This window comes from Giraffa tippelskirchi, chromosome 13, assembly GCF_054371585.1.
Source record: "Giraffa tippelskirchi isolate mGirTip1 chromosome 13, T2T-mGirTip1v1.2.pri, whole genome shotgun sequence".
NCBI classification, from domain to species: domain Eukaryota; kingdom Metazoa; phylum Chordata; class Mammalia; order Artiodactyla; family Giraffidae; genus Giraffa; species Giraffa tippelskirchi.
Window position 1 is genome coordinate 105,706,474 of NC_137287.1, and position 19,709 is coordinate 105,726,182.

General features: G+C 35.0%; 1 protein-coding gene across 10 annotated transcripts in view; it reads left to right on the plus strand.

Annotated features, from left to right (window-relative positions):
* ITCH (itchy E3 ubiquitin protein ligase) overlaps nt 1-19,709 on the plus strand; it is a 102,301-nt gene that overhangs the window by 76,374 nt on the left and 6,218 nt on the right. For all 10 annotated transcript variants that reach the window (XM_081559823.1, XM_081559827.1, XM_081559821.1 and 7 more), the window contains 10 exons: nt 851-979; nt 3,730-3,802; nt 4,612-4,683; nt 7,603-7,691; nt 9,431-9,590; nt 9,851-9,984; nt 10,664-10,804; nt 14,999-15,119; nt 15,552-15,656; nt 17,591-17,687. In XM_081559823.1, the coding sequence (XP_081415949.1) occupies nt 851-979; nt 3,730-3,802; nt 4,612-4,683; nt 7,603-7,691; nt 9,431-9,590; nt 9,851-9,984; nt 10,664-10,804; nt 14,999-15,119; nt 15,552-15,656; nt 17,591-17,687 (1,121 nt within the window). The remainder of the gene's footprint in view (nt 1-850; nt 980-3,729; nt 3,803-4,611; nt 4,684-7,602; nt 7,692-9,430; nt 9,591-9,850; nt 9,985-10,663; nt 10,805-14,998; nt 15,120-15,551; nt 15,657-17,590; nt 17,688-19,709) is intronic.

Here is a 19,709-nt window from a genome sequence, read left to right on the forward strand (position 1 = left end):
TCACTTGGAAGTTTGGCAGAATGTCTTGGGAAATGGTGAGTAGCCGTCTACTACACAGGGTTCATGGAAGGGACTTGGAGATAGAATGCAGAGGTAAAACTGAAATGGAGCATAGAGGGTGCAGCATAGCGGCAAAGTGAGGGCCAAATGGAGGAGTTTAGAACTTGTATTTGGTTAGTGATGAATAGTGATACCACTTTAGAAGAGAATAGATTTGTTCAGATCTCTGTTTCGGTATTCTGTCAGGAATATGAAATGAGTCAAGTAAGACTCAAAGCAGGAAAACCTTTTAAGAGGCTATTTTGAAAGTTTAAAAGATAAATAGAGCTAGAGTAAGGAAATCAACCCTAAATATTCATTAGAAGGACTGAAGGCGGCAGAGGATGAGATGGTTAGATAGCATCACCGACCCAATGGATGTGAGTTAGCAAACTCTCGGAGATAGTAAAAGACAGGGAAGCCTGGCATGCTACAGTCCATGGGGTTGCAAAGTCAGACACAACTTAGCGACTAAACAACAGAACAACAACAAGGATAGTACTGGGGATTGAAAGCTGTGATGAAAGAACGTGAAGAGTTGTAGGGCAGAATTGGTGGAGCTTGGTTACCATGAGATGTTTAGGCAGGTAGGTAATCCAGGCAGAGTAGATGGGAGAAGACTGGTTGATAGATCTGTTCACGTGTTTAACATGCTTGTAGGATTTTAGTAAACTACTGGAAAATGCTAGACTAACTGGTTTTCTAGAAGATATCTACTGCATTTATGGGTATGTTTAGTTTCTGTACTTGGCAAACAAGGAACTCTTAAACAGTTTTTATTTGTTTATATATTTTTCTATGTTTTATATAGTCAATTAAATGAAAAGCCCTTACCTGAAGGCTGGGAAATGAGATTCACAGTAGATGGAATTCCGTATTTTGTGGACCACAATAGAAGAACGACCACCTATATAGATCCCCGCACCGGAAAATCTGCCTTGTAAGTTTTCTAAATGTTTTGATTAAAAGTAAAACTGATTCCTAAGATTTTTATGTAAAGATATCAATTACTGAAAAGTGCAATTCTTAAATTTTTATCTGTTAACACAGCACTAAATGAGAGTGTTTAGAAATTATCAATACAGTACTGCTCACCAATTAATCCCTGATTTCTGATACCCACTTTCTTTCATTTCTGTCACCTTTTAACTTGAAGGCTCCTTTATTTTTCTTTTTCATTTTTGAAAAGTAACTATGTTTGCTTAATGTGTTGTGTTTGGGTTTTTTGTGCGTGTGGTCAAATAGACATAACAAAGTTGAACATTTTAGGTGTACATGTTTGTGGCATTAGGTACATTTATTGTTGTGCAACCATCACCACCATCCATCTCTAATACTTTTTTTATCATCCTGTACTGAAACTCTGTACTCAGTAAAGTCTTCAGTCTTGTTCTCCCCTAGTCCCTGATAATTACCATTCTACCTTCTGTCCCTGTGATTTGACTAATCATACAATTCGTCCTTTGTGACTGGCTTCTTTCACTTAGCATCATGTTTCCAAGGTTCATCCATTGTATCAGAATTTCATTCCTTTTTAAGACTGAATAATATTCCGTGTATACATGTGGTTCATGGACATTTGAGTTATTTCCACCTTTTGGCTATTGTGAATGATGCTGTGAATATGAGTGTACAAATATCTGTTTAAGTCCTTGCTTTCAGTTCTTTTGTGTATATACTCAGAATTGTTGAATCAAATGATAATTCTGTGTTTTTTTGAGGCATTGCCAGACATTTCTACAGTGGGCATACTGTTCTAATGTTCTCACCGGTAGAGCACATGGGGTTCCAGGTTTTCCACATCAGTGCCAACAGTTGTTACTCTGTGTGTGTGTGTGTGTGTGTGTGTGTGTGTGTGTGTGTGCACATGGGGTTCCAGGTTTTCCACATCAGTGCCAACAGTTGTTAGTGTGTGTGTGTGTGTGTGTGGTGGTGTTCAGTTGCTAAGTCTTGTCCAACTCGATGACCCCATAGACTACAGCATGTAGTCCTGTCCTTCACCATCTCCTGGAGTTTGCTCACATCCATGCCCATTGAGTCTGTGATGCTGTCTAACCATCTCATCCTCTCCCACCTTCTTTGCCTTCAATCTTTCCCAGCATCAGGGTCTTTTCCAGTGAATCGGCTCTTCATATCAGGTGGCCGAAGTATTGGAGCTTCAGCTTCAGCCCTTCCAATGAATATTTAGGGTTGATTTCCTTTATGATTGACTGGTTTGACCTCCTTGCTGTCCAAGGGACTCTCAAGAGTCTTCTCCAGCACGATTTGAAAGCATCAGTTCTTTGCTGCTTAGCCCTCTTTATGGTCCAACTGTCAGATCCGTACACGATGTGTATAATGCCATCCTTGTTAGTATGAAGTGGTATCTCATTGTATGATACCAAAAACAGTATACGAAAATTATTGAGTAATAATGTTATAAACATAGATTTAAGCATCTTTACCAAAATAATGGCAAATTAAGTCCAGCAAGATATAGGAGGGATATTACACCATCATCATGTGGAGTCTCTCCTCCCCATGCAAGATTGATTGAATTTTGTATGTTAAGCCAATTTAATTCAGCACATTACTAGATTAAAGGAGAAAAAGCAATGTACAGAGTATACAAAATACAATGCTAGTTTACTAGAAACTTTCAGCTCCCTTAGAAACTTTCTTATCTGAAAAATAGTATCTGTATAAGATTAATGGCAAAATAACCTCTTATGATCAGGAATAGGACAAGTATTTCTTCTGTCACTACTTCCAAATTCAACATTTTGTTGGTAGTCCTGTGAGATGGGAAAGAAATAAGATTGAAAGGAAAGAAGTAAAACTCTTTTTCATGCAGATCACAGGTAACACAATTGTCTGTATAAAAATCATATGGAATCTAGGGGAAAAAACTACTAGAACTAGCAAGTGAATTTAAGTGTTGCCAGATACAAAGTCAATATATAAAATCAGTTGTATTGAACATTTAGAAAATGAAGTTAACAGTAGCTCAGAGAAAAAGCAAATAATCTTGTGGTGTGAAGTCTAGGCCTAGTTTGAAAGCCCACGGTGTCATCAGTGATCTGAGCTTCTTTTTCTGTCCTACCATGGCAGACCATCATCTCTGTGGGAGTCACGTAATAGTTTGTGATAGCTGCTTGAAGCTTCAGCTGTCATAGTCCCAAGCTGGGATATGGAGGAAGAACAAATTGGAAAGGGGGAAGAAAATCCCTTTCCAGCTATCCCAGCTCTCTTTAAAAGAGGCTTCCTTCCTGGAAGTCCTATTCAATAGCACTTCCACTTAAGATCACTAGCCATAGTTAAGTCACACAGCCACACTGGGAAGTGTTGTTTTTATCCTAGGTAGCAGTCTGCCCAAGTAAATCTCAAGATTCTATTAAAGAGAAAGGAGAGTGAATTTGGGAGTAGATGCCCTTCTCAGACAAAACCTCCTTTAACCTAGCCCTGTTATATTTGGCTGAATATAAGAGAGAATCTCAGAAACAGCGGCTTTAAAAAGATCAAAGTGTATTTCTGTTTTCTTACTTAAAAGTAGTCGTGGGGAATATTGCGTTTTTAAGGTGGTTTTAGGAGTATGTTGTACTGGGACATTTTTGTATTTAACTACTAAGTACTTAGGGAATGTGATATTGTGTTTTCCTTCAGTATTTTATCTTACAAGCAGATTTATGTCATATTAACATTCTTCCTCAGAGACAATGGACCTCAGATAGCCTATGTACGGGACTTCAAGGCAAAGGTTCAATATTTCCGCTTCTGGTGTCAGGTTAGTATTGTATTTCTGTACTCCTTTTATTATGTTGCTTACACAATCAGTGATTGTAGAATTAATTAATGTATAGACAAACAGGTAAAATATGGAAGGGTTGGAATTTTTCTATTTTTAGATTCAAGAAATAGATTCATCACTTAGATAATTTATGACTTCTCTTATCCAGAAGAATAAATTTGAAACCATTTGAATAAGGAAGCATTGCTACTCATTTCAGTACTCATTATTTTCAAGTTGGATTAATCTTCAAATGAGTTAAAACTTTTTCTGATGTATAAATTGTAACCAGCTCCTTTCATATCTAGCATTTCATATGACTTTGATAGATACATTAGTACACATATGTGATTATAGTCAGTATTTTTAACAGACATTATCAATTATTTTTAATATAAATGTTTAGTGAATTAGTGGTTTCTTTATGGGTTCTCAATAAAATTAATGCACTAGTCCAAGTGTGACTGTGATTAATATTTTTAAACTTCAAACTCTTATAATTAATTGGGCCCATGTAAGCCAAAACAATTTGAATTAGCTTTTTGAAAATTTAAGTAAAAATTTGGCTCATTAAGTAATCACTGGTGTGTACAACATCTTGCTTTTTTCTGTTTTTTATTTATCAGATGATCTATAATTAGCATGAATACTCACAAATGTATGGTTAAACATTATTAAATAAAAATTCATATTCATAGTCTACTTGTTACTGTAAATGAAAAAAAGTAAGTAAAACTTGATTCTTTTGGTTTTTTGATAGGCCATTTTAATGGTGAGAGTTGACTTAAGACATTCTTATATTTCAGCAACTGGCTATGCCACAGCACATAAAGATTACAGTGACAAGAAAAACATTGTTCGAGGATTCCTTTCAGCAGGTACTGTTTTATTCACTCAATGGTTTGCCCCCTGGCTTCTAACCCAAAACCTTTTGGTGCTGGCAGTTTAATCTAAACACTTTGCAATTTTTTGAGATGAAGACCTTGAATTTTTTAAGTCTAATTTCATCGTCAGATTCCTTAGTACTTAAAATTTAGGAAAATGCGGATAGCTTTGGGTGTGTATGTTTTGTGTATGTGTATGTTCTGTGCTTTTGAAATGTCATAGTAATTTAATACTAGTTTCATGTTTCTATTTCTAAGCTCAGTATTTGATTTGAAATAGATATTTAAGTAAGAAAATAGGCTTTTGGTAGATAAACGTCTACCAAAGTTCCATATGAACACAGTTCATATGAACATTGTTGGCTCCAGATAGAGAAAGAGAGGGAGAATTTATATTTATACTTCTGTATTACTTGCATTTTTACAATAAGCATGTTTATTCTTATAATTTTAAGAGTTTTTTTATGTAGTAAAAAGTGTAATTGGTCATTGATGACAGTATCTAAAAATAATGTTCTCAAGAGTAGTCTCAGATGTTTTAGTTGTATTTAGAACCTGAGTTAATTTACTACTTAGTTTATTTTACAACTTTGTTTACTTACCAAATGCAGCTAAATATTAAGTGATTGGGCTTTCCTGGTAGCTCAGCCAGTAAAGAATCCACCTGCAGTACAGGAGTATCAGGAGACATGGGTTCGAATCCTGGATTGGAAGGATCTACTGTAGGAGGGCATGGCAACCCACTCGAGTGTTCTTGCCTGGAGAATCCCATGGACAGAGAAGCCTGACAGACTGTGTAGTCCATGGGGTTGCAAAGAGTTGGACATGACTGAAGCAACTGAGTATGCACGCAAACATTAAGTGATTGTTGTATGAAAATAACCAGTGGGAAAAAATATCTTAATATGAAAACTTTCAGTTTGTTCTTGTTTTATGGACAGATGTGGATGTGATTCTTTATTATCAAACCTTTATGATAATTCTGGTAGCTACAGCTTCACGAAGTGCAAAACTGCATGCAAACAGAAAAAAGATTGAGATAGTTGACAATGGCTATCTGCTTACTTTCAGAAACAATTACATTCTTTACTAATGGAACCTCAGTTATTAACATTGAAGGGAAATGCTGGTTGGCATCCTGCTAAGCAGGAGCAGATAGTTTTTCAGGAACAGAGCTTGACTAAGTCCACTTTAGGGAATTATGAGTCATTCTCTTGGTCTGATGTAAGCGAAGCTCGAAGGCCATTCTCTGTCCCATTGTTGCCTGTTTATTCTTTTCATGTTCATAACCAGTGTTTTAGTCACTGAGTGGTCAAATCCCTGGTGAGCCAGTTTCTTGGAACATGACTTGATGATAGCAGTGCTGTAAAGATGCAGACATGAGTAAATGTCCCTTTAGCTTTTGACACCTGGAGACTTTGGTAGAATGACAGACCAGGTGGTGCTAAAACAGTTTCTAAAAATTCTTACCCTAGACTGTACATCCATCCAATAAATGTGAAATAAAAACTTAAAAATGTGATTGCTTTGGAGGAGTGACATATAACAAAATTAGCATCAGATTTTCTTTATAACGTTTGGATAAAGTTGTTTAAGGTAGTGTGTTTTTTGACATAGCAAAACTGTTTATGGGGGAAACGACAGGAGAAACATTTCTTTTTTTCCTTCATATTGTGTGCTTGGTGTGCTAAGTCGTTTCAGTCATGGTCTGACTCTTTGCAACCCTGCCAGGCTTCTCTGTCCATGGGATTCTCCAGGCAAGAATAGTCGAGTGGGTTTCCATGCCCTCCTAGAGGGGATATTCCCTACCCAGGGGTTGAACCCATGTCTCTTACATTTCCTGCGTTGGCAGTCGGGTTCTTTACCACTAGCACCATCTGCAAAGCCCTCCTTCATATTAGACATTTGTTAAAGGGTATTATTTAAAGATATTTTTTCCAGGGAAACAGCAAATGAGATCAGGGACCGTCCTGTGGTTTGGGGAGCAGCCACAGGGACAAAGAATAACCAGAAGGAACAAGAAATGAACAAAAAAGATAATTTTAACTTATAACATATCTCATTTCCATTGGTATATTTCTAGCCTATAGTATTTATAGAACATTTGTCGTAAGCATCGAATTATTTGTTGCACGTGGGATATGAATTCATGAAAGTATAGGAACTGAGAGATCCCTAGAATAAGCAGGTCACTTCCTGGGCCTCTCTAGATATTTATATTTGATTGTTCATTCTTGTCCCTTCATAAAATAGAATCATTGTGTGGACTTTCTTCTATGTCATTTTTTTTTTCTAAGAGTAATGTTTGTAATCTACATGCCCAATTTTGGGCAAGTATTTAAATACTTTTAAAAAGGAAGAGCCTGACTGACCTCTCCACTGTTGCTCAGTAATGGTACTGTCCTAAAAATATGAAGATGATCATATTAACTACTGTAGTAGGATACAAACTTTGAACAGTTTTTCCAGTTTTCCACTGAGAATGAGTTTCCAAGGTAACTGTTCTCTCACAGCCACTGTTTTTCATTTCCAAGTTAGCCAGTTAGCTATTATGTGTACCTTTTGGGTATAAAACAAACTGAAACCTGCCCAAACCAAATAAGGACCTAACCTCTGGTCGTGGTCACAGTTACTCTGCTCTAAGCAAGTGAGAGAAGGAATTTTGTCAGTGGTAGGATCATTTAAAAGAAGATTATATATAAAGTATACAGAAATATAGATATATGTAATTTATAAAATATTATGAAACTTTAATGTATTTTCTGTGTGTGTGGAATTACCAAACTACAAACACCATTCTATGTCCTGAGGAATTTAAGTTACTTATAATGAAGGAGATTTCTAACCCGGAAGTAAGTGATTAAGGTGTTTCTACTTTTACCAATTCTTTTATCTTTTATTTTTTTTTGGTAGATAATGAGCTTCAGTCCTCAAGATCTGCGAAGACGTTTGTGGGTGATTTTTCCAGGAGAAGAAGGTTTAGATTATGGAGGTGTAGCAAGGTAGTGATAATATGAATACTCAGAACTTAGTTCCTTTCCTCCAAAGGTATCATTACACTTTGCTTGCAAGTATTTTCTCAATTTTCTATTTCAGGAAAATGAAATGTAGCAAATTTTTGTACCTTTATTAAATGTTGCAGTTATAAAACTTCAAAAAACATTAATTCAACACTTCTCTCTCTAAGGTACTGCTAGTTGATTTCACCCACATCACTCATTTAATCATCAGGATAATTCTGTGAGAGAATTTTACAGGTAATAATGAGGTATAGAGATTCATCTGAGACACATAACTAAGTTGTAGAGCCTGGATGCAAGTTTCACATCATTGAACTAGAAGCCAGTGTTCAGCTGACTGCATCAGATCTGTTCCATAGAACATACAAGGCCCTAGAGTGTTCAGGCCACTTTCCCCCAACACAGACTGCTGATAGAAATAATTGTCATTCAATTCCCAACTGAATTTAAGATATATATATCTGTTTTGAGAGTATAGAAAGCTATATAAAATAGGACTTGAAATTTTAAATTCTCCTTTCTTAATGTTGGAGCTTCTAATCACACCCTGGAAGACAGACTCAAGCAGGAAGTTGCTTTGTTTATGCCATAACGATATATCATACAGGGTTAAAAATTTGCATATCAGTGGCGTTACAGAAAGCCAAGGATTTCAAAGTCAAGATTGCATTTGAATCCTTTTTCTGTACTTAGTAGTATGACTTGGGGCAACTACCTTCATCTGTATAATGAGAATGATCGTAACTGCTTCTCTAGGATCGCTGTAAAGTATAGAAATACAGTTTATTAATATCCTACTTCAGACCCTGAGTCTTTGTGGAGTCACTGACTGGTCACTGCATTTTAGTGGTTTTTACTTAGGTTTTGTTTCAAAGTTCATATTTCAAAATGTATGAAGTAATCACAGGTAAATAAAAACATGAGTAGAAACATTTAATTTTGTATAAAGTAAAGATAATTCAGGAGGAGGGTATTCATTCATTCCTAGCTAGAAAATTAACTAGTAGTATTAAGTATAAGCAGGATTACCACCAGAGGCCATAAATCAACAGAAAAAGAAATCTCGGGCATGAACTGATAAATTGCCCCAGATTCACTCTGCCTACTGTTCTGCCAGATCCTCACCCCCATTACATAGTTAGTAACTATAATCGTACATTAGTGTTGGTTGATACTTTCACAGCATTTGAATTAGAGCTTCTCAGTGTATTTTTCTAATGAATGAGTAGCTCGAATTAGTGTTTTATTGCCTCTGTGAAATTGGAAGTTTTTTCATATTTAAGAGAGCAGTAGCACTTAATGAGCATCACTGAGGGGCTTGGACATAGATGGAATAATGCTAGACTTGTTTCAGCTAATCTAACCACATGGGTCAACAATGAAGTTTAAACTTGCCTATGTTTAGTATTTCACTGATTCTAAGACTAAAGTTTTTAACATCTCTGAAACTGAGATGTGTATTCCAATTGGAAAATTTTTTTAGTGGTTCATCAAATAATGTTGTCTTTAAAGTCAATGATGTCTTAGATTCTTTGAAATAAGCAGTGTGTAAATATCTTTGTAAAATAGATGGCGGTTTGTATAGAAGCTGTAAAAATCAATGTGAGACTAGAGAAATATCACCATCTGAGGAGTATAGATTCCTGAGAGCTTTATAGCACTGCTCTTTGATTTATTGGTACTTACAAGATTTTTCACCCTAAATTTTCTTTTGGTTTCAGAGAATGGTTCTTTCTTTTGTCACATGAGGTGTTGAACCCAATGTATTGCCTGTTTGAATATGCAGGGAAGGATAACTATTGCTTGCAGATAAACCCTGCTTCTTACATCAATCCAGATCACCTGAAATATTTTCGTTTTATTGGCAGGTTTATTGCTATGGTAAGTGCAAGTGGAGAGCTGTGTTTACTTTGCTAATTCAGCAATACTAAAGTATTGTGTCTTTAACTTTCTCGTTTGAAATTTTCTCATCACTAAGATGTGTCTTAAGATTGGGTTGTTATATCTTCCCTTTTCCCAGAAATATTCCATAATAGATTGTATGATGGGGAGTTTATTTGTCTTTTAATTGAAGAACTCATCTTAACATTCTGAAATATAATGACTATTATAAAATTATGGGTTGTTTTCTTCTTGCATAGGCTCTGTTCCATGGGAAATTCATAGACACAGGTTTTTCTTTGCCATTCTATAAGCGTATCTTGAATAAACCAGTTGGACTGAAAGATTTAGAATCGATTGATCCAGAATTTTACAATTCTCTCATCTGGGTTAAGTAAGTTTGTTTCCTTTTAATTATCAAAATATAATCTATATGTTTTCTTTTTAAAAAAATATTTCTTTGGCTTTGCTGGGTCTCAGTTGTGGCACACGGGATCTTTAATCTCCTTTGGGGCATGTGGGATCTAGTTCCCTGGATCAGGGATTGAACCTGGGCCCCCTGCATTGATGTCTTAGCCACTGGACCACCACGGAAGTCTAGTCTGTATGCTTTCATTATAGTGTTGGTAATGTATTCAGACTGTAAGCATGTAATTGGCTTACTGAATATACATGATTTACGTTAAATCTGTCTCATTATTTAGTATGATTATTTTTATAGAAATATACCCAAAAATCTTAGGCAAAATATGACATGTTCCAGCTTTGTTATTCTAATGTTACAGTTTAACAATAATTATTGAAGAACATATTGCTTCCCAGGTGGCTCAGTGGTAAATAATCCACCTGCCTATGCAGGAAGACAAGGATTTGACCCCTGAATTGGGAAGATCCCCTGGAGAATGAATTGGCACCCCACTCCAGTATTCTTGCCTGGAAAATCCCATGGATAGAGAAGAGTTGGACAAGACTTAGTGACTAAAACATTAATTACTGAAGAACATAGTCCTTTAGTTTTAAAAAGAACCTTAAATGATTGAATTAGTGTAACAGTGTTACTTTCATTTTGGCAGAGAAAACAATATTGAGGAGTGTGGTTTGGAAATGTATTTCTCCGTCGATAAAGAAATTTTAGGTGAAATCAAGAGTCATGATTTGAAACCCAATGGTGGCAATATTCTTGTAACAGAAGAAAATAAAGAGGAATATATCAGGTAAGAGAGAATGCTCTTTTTGGCATAGTTTTAGCCTTTCTGTTGGACTGTATAGCACGTTGATAAATTGCTTAGTAATATACTAGTATGCTGCTGCTAAGTCGCTTCAGTTGTGTCCGACTCTGTGCGACCCCATAGACGGCAGCCCACCAGGCTCCGCCATCCCTGGTATTCTCCAGGCAAGAATACTGGAGTGGGTTGCCATTTCCTTCTCCAAATATATACTAGTAAACAGTATTTCAAAAGACAGTGTTTCAAAAAGTGTTATTTGCCTTTATACTAATTATTATGAGACCTGATTGTATGTTATTAAGGACACAAGTCACCACTTCTATCTTGTAAGTATATTGAGAGGAACAAATACTATAGGAGACATCGCTTTATCTAGTTATAATCATGGAACTGGAATCTGATGATATTTAATTTGAGACTTGATGTTTGGGAAGGATTCAGTTACGTAGAAACAGAGCAAAAGTTATTGGAAGCAATACATAGGATGGAAAGCACAGGTCACAAATTGTGAATAGAGTTGCCATAGTGTGTGGTGCTGTCAGGAAGCTCAGGATTAATAGCCCCTTTGCCATGTCCTGTACTTCAGGAGCCAAGGAAAATGAATCTTTAGACAATGTGGTGGCTAGTAAGTTAACGACAATCCTTATAACAGTTAGAACTATAGCCCAATGGTAGATGTAGAGGCCAGGTGACAAGAAATTAAGGACTAAGTTCAACAGACAGTATAAATTTTTTGTAACAAGTCTGACAGCAAAGCACATGAAAGGTAGGATGGATTCTTGTGGAGGCAGCAGGGTAAAGGGACTACCATGAAAGTTAATTCAAACTGTAAGCCTTACAAAGAATCAGTCTAGTGGATGTTAATGAGTTTCACCTCCCCTTTCTGGTATATTTCAGTTTAACCAGAAATATGAAGATTTATAAAGAAACAGAAAAGAATTTTGAACAGATTTATAAAGTAATAGAATTTTCAGATAGAACTTTCAGTTTTTCTCCAGAAGTGGAAGTTTGAAGGGTAGAAGCAGTGTTGGATCACCCTTTTAAATACCAATTCTGTAACTACTATGCCATCTAACATCATGGCACTGAAAACAACCTCAATTTTATATGCAGATGTTTTTGTGGGGAATATTGAAAGATCAGGTAAAATTTTTAAGTAAAATGATTTTCTTAGTGTATTCTCTTATGCTTTGCTTTCATACTTTTAGTCTCGAGTTATTAGTTCACTCACATATTCTCAGCACCAGTTCTGTCAGATATGGGTGAGATTTCACATAACTGCAGCTGCTTGAATTCCTGCTTCTGGATCTCTTGCCTGTTTTTCTACTTTTCAAATATTAATATATCCTCTCCAGCTTTCTTGTGATTAATATTTGCATGGCATATCTTCCTCTATGCTTTATTTTCAATCCTTTGTCTTTCTGTTTAAAGTATGTTTCTTATAAACAGAATATTCTTAGGTCTTATTATTTTTATCCAGTCTGATAATCTTTATTTTTAATTGCAATTAGTACATTTAAGTTGAACGTTGTTACTGACATGATTGGACTTAAGTCTGCCACCTTGCTATTTGTTTCTTCTTTTTCCCAATTTCTTTTGTTCCTCCTTTCCTGCCCTCCTTTGTATTAATAATTTCTAGTTTTCTTTTTGTATATCTTTGGTGTTTTTCTTTGCTATACCTCTTTAATTTTTTAATGATTGCTCTAATGAAAATATACATCCTTAACTTACCACTTTTAATTAATTTTATACTGCTACATTCATATATGTAACATTGTAATTTATAACTAATATATTATAAGAGGCTCATAATAGTATAATTTTATCTCACTTCAGCCATTTGTGCTATTTTTATCATTGTATTTCTGATGTTTATAACCCCGTAATACTATTTTCTTGCTTTAAGAAATCAGTATATTTTAAAAGAAATTAAGGAATAGTAGTCTTTTATATTTATTCACATTACCATTTCTAGTTTTCTTCATTTCTTTCTGCAGATACATTTTTTGCACCTGGGATCATTTCCCTTCAGCTTTAAAAACTTCCTTCACCATTTCTGTTAATGTGTGCTTGCTGGCAGTGAATTGTCTCAGCTTTTATCCGAAAATACATGTATGTCACCTTCAATATTTGAAGGATATTTTCACTCGATTTAGAATTCTAGGTTTGTAGCTTTTTTTTTTTTTTTTTTTTTAGCACTTTCTTTCAATGCTGTTATTCCATTATTGGCTTCTGTTTTTGATGGTGTGAGCTATTGTTTTTCTTTTCTGGATGAAGTATATGCTTTCTTCTCTGGCTTTTAAAAGATTTTGTTTTTTAAGCATTTTTACTCTGACATATCTAATTGTGATTGCTTTTATATTTATCCTTTCTGGCATTTTGTAAGCTTCTTGTGATTGATGCCATTTTGGCAGTACGGAAAATTTTTGTGCTTTCTCTCTATAGATGTTCCTTTTGCCTTGGTTCCTTCTTTCATACTTCAGAGACTTCAGTTACATGTATATTTAACCTTTGATATTATCCCAGATGGTGTTTGTATTTTTTTCATTTTCTCTGTGATTCAGTTTGGGCCATTTTGATTGATCTGTCTTTGAATACAGTGCTCTTAAACTCATCCAATTGAATTTTCATTTCAGATATTATTAAATTTCCATTTGGTTCTTTCAAGAGTTTCTGTGTTGAGAATCTTCATCTCTTCATACTGATTGTCCATTTTGTCCTCTAAATTATTTAATACATTTTAATAGTTTTTTAAAAGCATTTGCTAACTTCAACATTGGACTATCAGTTTTCCCAGTTATTATTTATGGACTTTTTTCTCTTAAGAGTCACGTTTTTCAGCTTCTTTGCACATGTAGTCATTTTTTCATTGTGGATAATACATGGTAGAGGCTCTGAATTCTTTTTTTTTCTTTGAAGTATATTGAGTTTTGACAAAAAGTTAAGGACAGATCACATTCATTTTGTGGATGGTTGCTGAGCTACTCTATTTCTATTTTGCTTTTAATCCTAAAACATTTTCTTTATTCCTTAGAACATGGTTCCATAGTCCTTACAGTGGAAAGCCCAGGTATTTTCCATGTAGCTTGTGAGAATTAAACTTAAATTCTGTCTCTACAGCACTAGGTGACTGCCACAATTTCTGCTTGGGTCTTTCACTCTCCAGTTGTTCACTGGACAGGGTTCCCTGGCATCTTATCATTTTGCACATGTGTATTTAGGAGTCAGTTAAGGATTTGAAGTGTATTTGAAGTGCAGATTTCAGAACTCCCTCTGTCTTTTTTCTTTCAGGGATTTTTCTGTAGCTGCTTTGGCAGCTTTAAGCTGTCAACCTTACGTCTCCTCAGCCCAGTAATACTGTTGCTTTTAATTTGAGTTTCATTTCCCTGTGCTCTTTGTAAACTGGTCAGTGCCCTCAGAGGAAAAATGTAGTAAATGTGGCTCTGCTCCAGTGTGCCAGCCTCCTTCAAGAATCTTGTCCCCACCAGTTTCTGCCTGCCTTTGGTTTCTCTCTGATGCCTTCAGACATTTGATATCTATAATTTGCCCAGTGTTGGTAATTATGATCACCAGGGAGATTAGTCCAATACAACTAACATTGCTATTTTCCAAAATTTCAGAGTTTAATAAACTTTAGAACTTTTGTTGTCTGAAATTGTCATCAAGTAATCAAATGCCTAAAATATGTGTTTGTTTGCTCATTGAAATCATTCTGTAACAAAGCAGAAAGTTTTTTATTTGATGTGATTTTGACTTCATATTGATATGTCTTTGTAGATGAAAATTAGAAGAAAATTGAATCTGATTCAGTCAGTATGTCCAAAAATTTGAGTCACTCAGTAGAAGTTGAGCATTGAATATTTGATGTAAAGGAATTATTGTTACCTTTTTTGTGTGATGATAGAAATATAGTTATGTTTTTAAAAAAGAGACCTAATAGAAATATATACTGAAATACTTGTTTAAGATGAAATTATACGCTGTCTAGGGTATGGATAGAGGCATAATGAAATAAGATTGGTATTGTCTTGAAGCTGAGATATCTGTACATAGGGTTCATTTATTTTACTTATGTGTATTTGACACTTTTCATAATAAAGTTTTTAAAAATTATTTTTATACTCAGAATTTAAAGGTAAAATCTAAACTTCCTCATAGTCTTTTTTTATAATTATTTACCAGAATGGTAGCTGAATGGAGATTGTCTCGCGGTGTTGAAGAACAGACGCAAGCTTTCTTTGAGGGCTTTAATGAAATTCTTCCCCAGCAGTATTTACAGTACTTTGATGCAAAGGAATTAGAGGTAATGAGTTCTCCTTTCCTCTGAAGCATGCTGGTAAATAATGCTTTCAGGTATCTGTTTTCAACTCACTTCACTATCTTTCCAATGGCAGTAATATTTTTTGTTCTGGCAGTATGTTTCTGAAGAATCCCCAGTGGTTAAAAGTCTATAATTTATCCAAAAATATAAAATTTTGCCAAAGGTATTAGAACCTCTGCCCAGTGAGTAACTTGTTCACCTGAATATGTGTATATATGATACCAAACATGGAAACTCAACTTTTATAAGTAATATAACTAAAATTTTGATGAAATTCTTGACACACACATTTTTAGCTAAAGCTTCCTGATTAATTTTTGAAAATTGTTTAATATTAGTCTTATCTATGTCTAGCGTTTTTATATAGGTTGTACATTTACCTAAAGAAACTATTTGTCTTTTTTATCCCTAAAGGTTCTTTTATGTGGGATGCAAGAGATTGATTTGAATGACTGGCAAAGACATGCCATCTACCGTCATTATACTAGGACAAGTAAACAAATCATGTGGTTTTGGCAGGTTTGTCTCAGTTTCTTTCTTTTGGAAGATAAACCATAACTTTGTTGAAAATGCTTACCACATATGGAAATGAGTCATAGAACAAAATGTACCAGTATTTTCAGGGTCCTCATTCCATTCTATATGCGTTGTAATAAGTGAATGCAAAATACAGCATTCTTTGACTATTGCCAAGTAAGCAACACACGCCTTGCACCTATGCCCAGAGAATAAGATAACACCAGATAATAATATTCCCCTGCATTTGATCTAAATGCTTTGAGGATTGTATAGAATTGTCTGAACTGTGATTTTCATTATTCATATCTCATTAAGAATTATTTAATGTTTAGAACTTAGAGGCCCTTGGCTTGGAATCATAATGGTGTCTCCTCAAAAATTTCTGCTACAAGCACCTGAAAAATTGCTCACTAATCATTAGAAAAGTTAGATGTACACCCATTAAGGTGTTATTTAAAAAAATGAAAAATATTCATCCTTGGTAAGGACGTGGAGAAATTGGAATTCCTCCTACATTGCTGGTGACAATATAAAATGGTATAACACTGGAAAACAGTTTGGTGGGTCCTCAAAATGTTAAACATAGAATTATCTTATGGTTCAACAATACATTCTTTTGGACATACCCAAAAGAATTTAAGGCAGGAACTCAGATACTTATCGTATAACTATGTTCATAATCAGCATTATCCATATTAGCCAAAAAGTGGAAGCAACTTAAAATGTCCATCAGCAGATGATTGGATAAACAAAATGTGGTATATACATATGATGCAATATTGTCCAACCTTAAAAAGAAAGGAAATTCTAACACAGGCTATAGCATGGATGAACCTTAAGGATATTATGCTAAGTGAAATAAGCCAGCCACAAAAGGACAAATATTGTATGATTCCACTTATATGAAGTATCTAGAATAAGCAAATTTATAGAGACAGAAAGTAGAATAGAGGTTACCAAGGACAAGGGAGAAGGAAGGCAGAAGCAAGGAAGTAAGTTTAAAGAAATGAGTTTTTGTTTGGTAAGCTAAAGTTCTGGAAATGGTGGCGATAGTGACACAACAGTGTGAATGTGTTTAATGTCACTGAATTGTATACTTAAAATGGTAAATTTTTATTTTATATATATTCAACCACAGTAAATAAAAATTTTTTTTAATGCCTGCTTTTTATGTAAAGAAACTCGTAAGAACGGAAGGGACATTTGTATACTTCTGGATGATCCATGTTGATGTATAGCAGAAACCAACACAATATTGTAATTATCCTTCAATTAAAAATAAATTAAAAAAACCTCATAAGCTGAAATGATCAAGCTTCTATAAGTTAGTACAGTAAGATAAAAATTCTTTACAAAAAATTTGGCTGAGCCAAAATTCTTGTGCTGCAGGCTAGAAAGCATTCTCTAGAAACTTAATGTTTTGAGTCAGGGTTGTAGGAGTTAAAAGCCACATAATTCTGGCAACACATAGCTACACCAAAACATAAAGAACATTGAGAGAAGAACATTCCTGGGATATATCCAGGTCAGAATTTTGAGCTTAATTTCATTTGTTCATAAAACCAAAAAGTCTGTTCTAACTCAAACTCTGCGTCCTTTGTAACCACATGTATGTCTGTTGGACAGGCAGATCTAGGGGTAAAAGGAGGAGTGCCCTAGAAGAGCTGATGTTGAGGCTACACGAGTAGGGCGCTCTTCTTTTTCTGTTTACCTATAAGGTTGTGGTACTAGGATTGGTATTGGTGGAGGGGGCTGATTAGTGGGGCTTTTGACCAGCATGGAGAAGCTCTACCATCCACCGTGATAGGTGCATTTTCTGGTGCATCTGTCCCTAGGAGTTCAACTAAGATGTGAAATGATCTTTTTTCCTTTCTTGTTTAGTATTCCAAATGTCGCATATGACCTATATGTCTCTTTAAATGTGCTTTTAACAGTTTGTTAAAGAAATTGATAATGAGAAGAGAATGCGACTTTTGCAGTTTGTTACTGGGACCTGCCGACTGCCAGTTGGAGGATTTGCTGACCTTATGGGTATGTCTATAGGATCACACTGCTGTTACTTTAATGTGTATACAGTATAACAGAAATAACAAAGTATAGCTGTTTTCTTAATTAGATATAGTTAACCTGGATTTGTGTCAACTTTTAAATCACTTTGTAATCCGTATCTCAAAAATGTTTAATTCTTAGGCTAGACTCCACATTTTTCAGTCATTTGGCAAACATTTCAGTGTCTCCCGTGAGCCAGGCACTACTATTTGTATTATATTTTAATGACTTGTTTACCACTCTTCCCTGTTATACCTGGAGCTGCTTGAGATATAGATCCATATCTTCATCTTTTTATTTCTAGTGCCTGTCACATAAGTCACTGATTAAATTGTATGTTGTTTAGAAATGAATGACTATAAGAATATTTTGTGATTAAATAATAAGTAAATTCAGGTCTTTATTTAACACTAACAATATGCAAGTAGCATGGGAGGATAGAAGTTGGAATCCTTAAGTCTACTGGAAAAAGAGAGTCAAAATTAAAGAATCAAATAGGTTACTTCCCTGGCAGTCCAGTGCTGAAGTCTCAGCACTGCCAACACAAGGGACACAAGTACAATCCCTGTTCAGGGGACTAGGATCCCACATGCTCTGTGGTACAACCAAAAGGTAAAAAAACAAGTAGATCAAGTAGACGATTTTGGATAGTGTGTTGAACCAGTTCAAGACTTTAAAAACCAGACCAGAAGAATTTGAACATTACTTAGGGTTTTGGAAGCTCTGGGAGCTTTTTGAAGACAGTAGAACTTGCAGCTGAAGCTGCATTTTAGGAAGACTTGATAGTAAGGTATAGCATGCAAATAGAAAAGCGTGGAAATAGGAAGAAACCGTTAGAGCTATGACAAGAAACTGATCTTAAGAGAGAAAATAGTGATGGAAAAGGTAGAAATAAGAGGAGTTCCAAAGGTAGAATTAAGACTTGATTAGAAGATTAAATATAAAGGAAGAATGCTTACATTTTATGCAACATGGAGAAGTTGTGAAGTGTAAGAAATCTGCTAAGTGTAAGGTGACTGTCGGACAACCAAGTAGAAAATTTCAGTGAGGGGACAGTTTTACAGGTGTTGAGTTTAGAGGTAAGAGTTAGAGAAAGTAGACTCATAAGAGCAGTGTGAAGCAGTGACATTTGAAGCTGTGAGAATGGATGGGCTTGTGCAGAAATAGAATACAAAGAATAGAGAGCTGATGCTTAAAAACATCTGTATTTAGGGTTGAGATAGGACTAGCCTAGAGGCAGAGGACAGGCCAGGAAGTAAAAAATAAAAATATTTTAGTCTCTCCGAAGCAATATAGAAGACAAGTTTTTATCTAGTGCTGCAGAGAAAGAAGTCTCAAAAAGGATAATTTCTAAGTACATTTTTGGAGAGGGGCACCTTTGAAAATGCTCTCTAGTTTGAAAAAGAGAGACCATGTTGGGGTTTGGAGAGGTTCAGGAATAGTGACTAAAATGAAGAAAAATTGCTACAAGTTTCTCAATAAAAACTGGGAATTTGATTATTAAAAAAATAAGAACTAGGTCTGCTCTTAGAAATAATACTAGGATTGGGTGGAGTAGTCTGAAGCAATGCAGAAGGATACTTTTGGAAGACAGAGTGAAATTGTGATTCATCAAATTTTAGAGGACAGTTAGTTTAACCTTCCTTCCACCCAGTATAGGAAAAGAAAGTTGTAAGAGTAATGTATATAATAATTAAATCTGGTGGATCTTGACCTTATCAGATCTAATATCCCATTTTTGTAACATATTTATATCTTTAATATTATATAATAAAGTTGGTAGATACGAAATGTATCTACAACCTCCAAAAACTACATAAACATAACACTAACTGTAATATCAAGAAGTTTTTAAGTGATTTATGAAGAAATTACATTTATTTCAATACATGTATATCTGGGAAAAACTATTAGAAGACACAAAAAGTTGTTCCTGTTTAAAAGAGCTGATCTAAAGTATAATGTTTAATCGTGGAATTCCAGTATAAGCCAAGGCTCTGATAT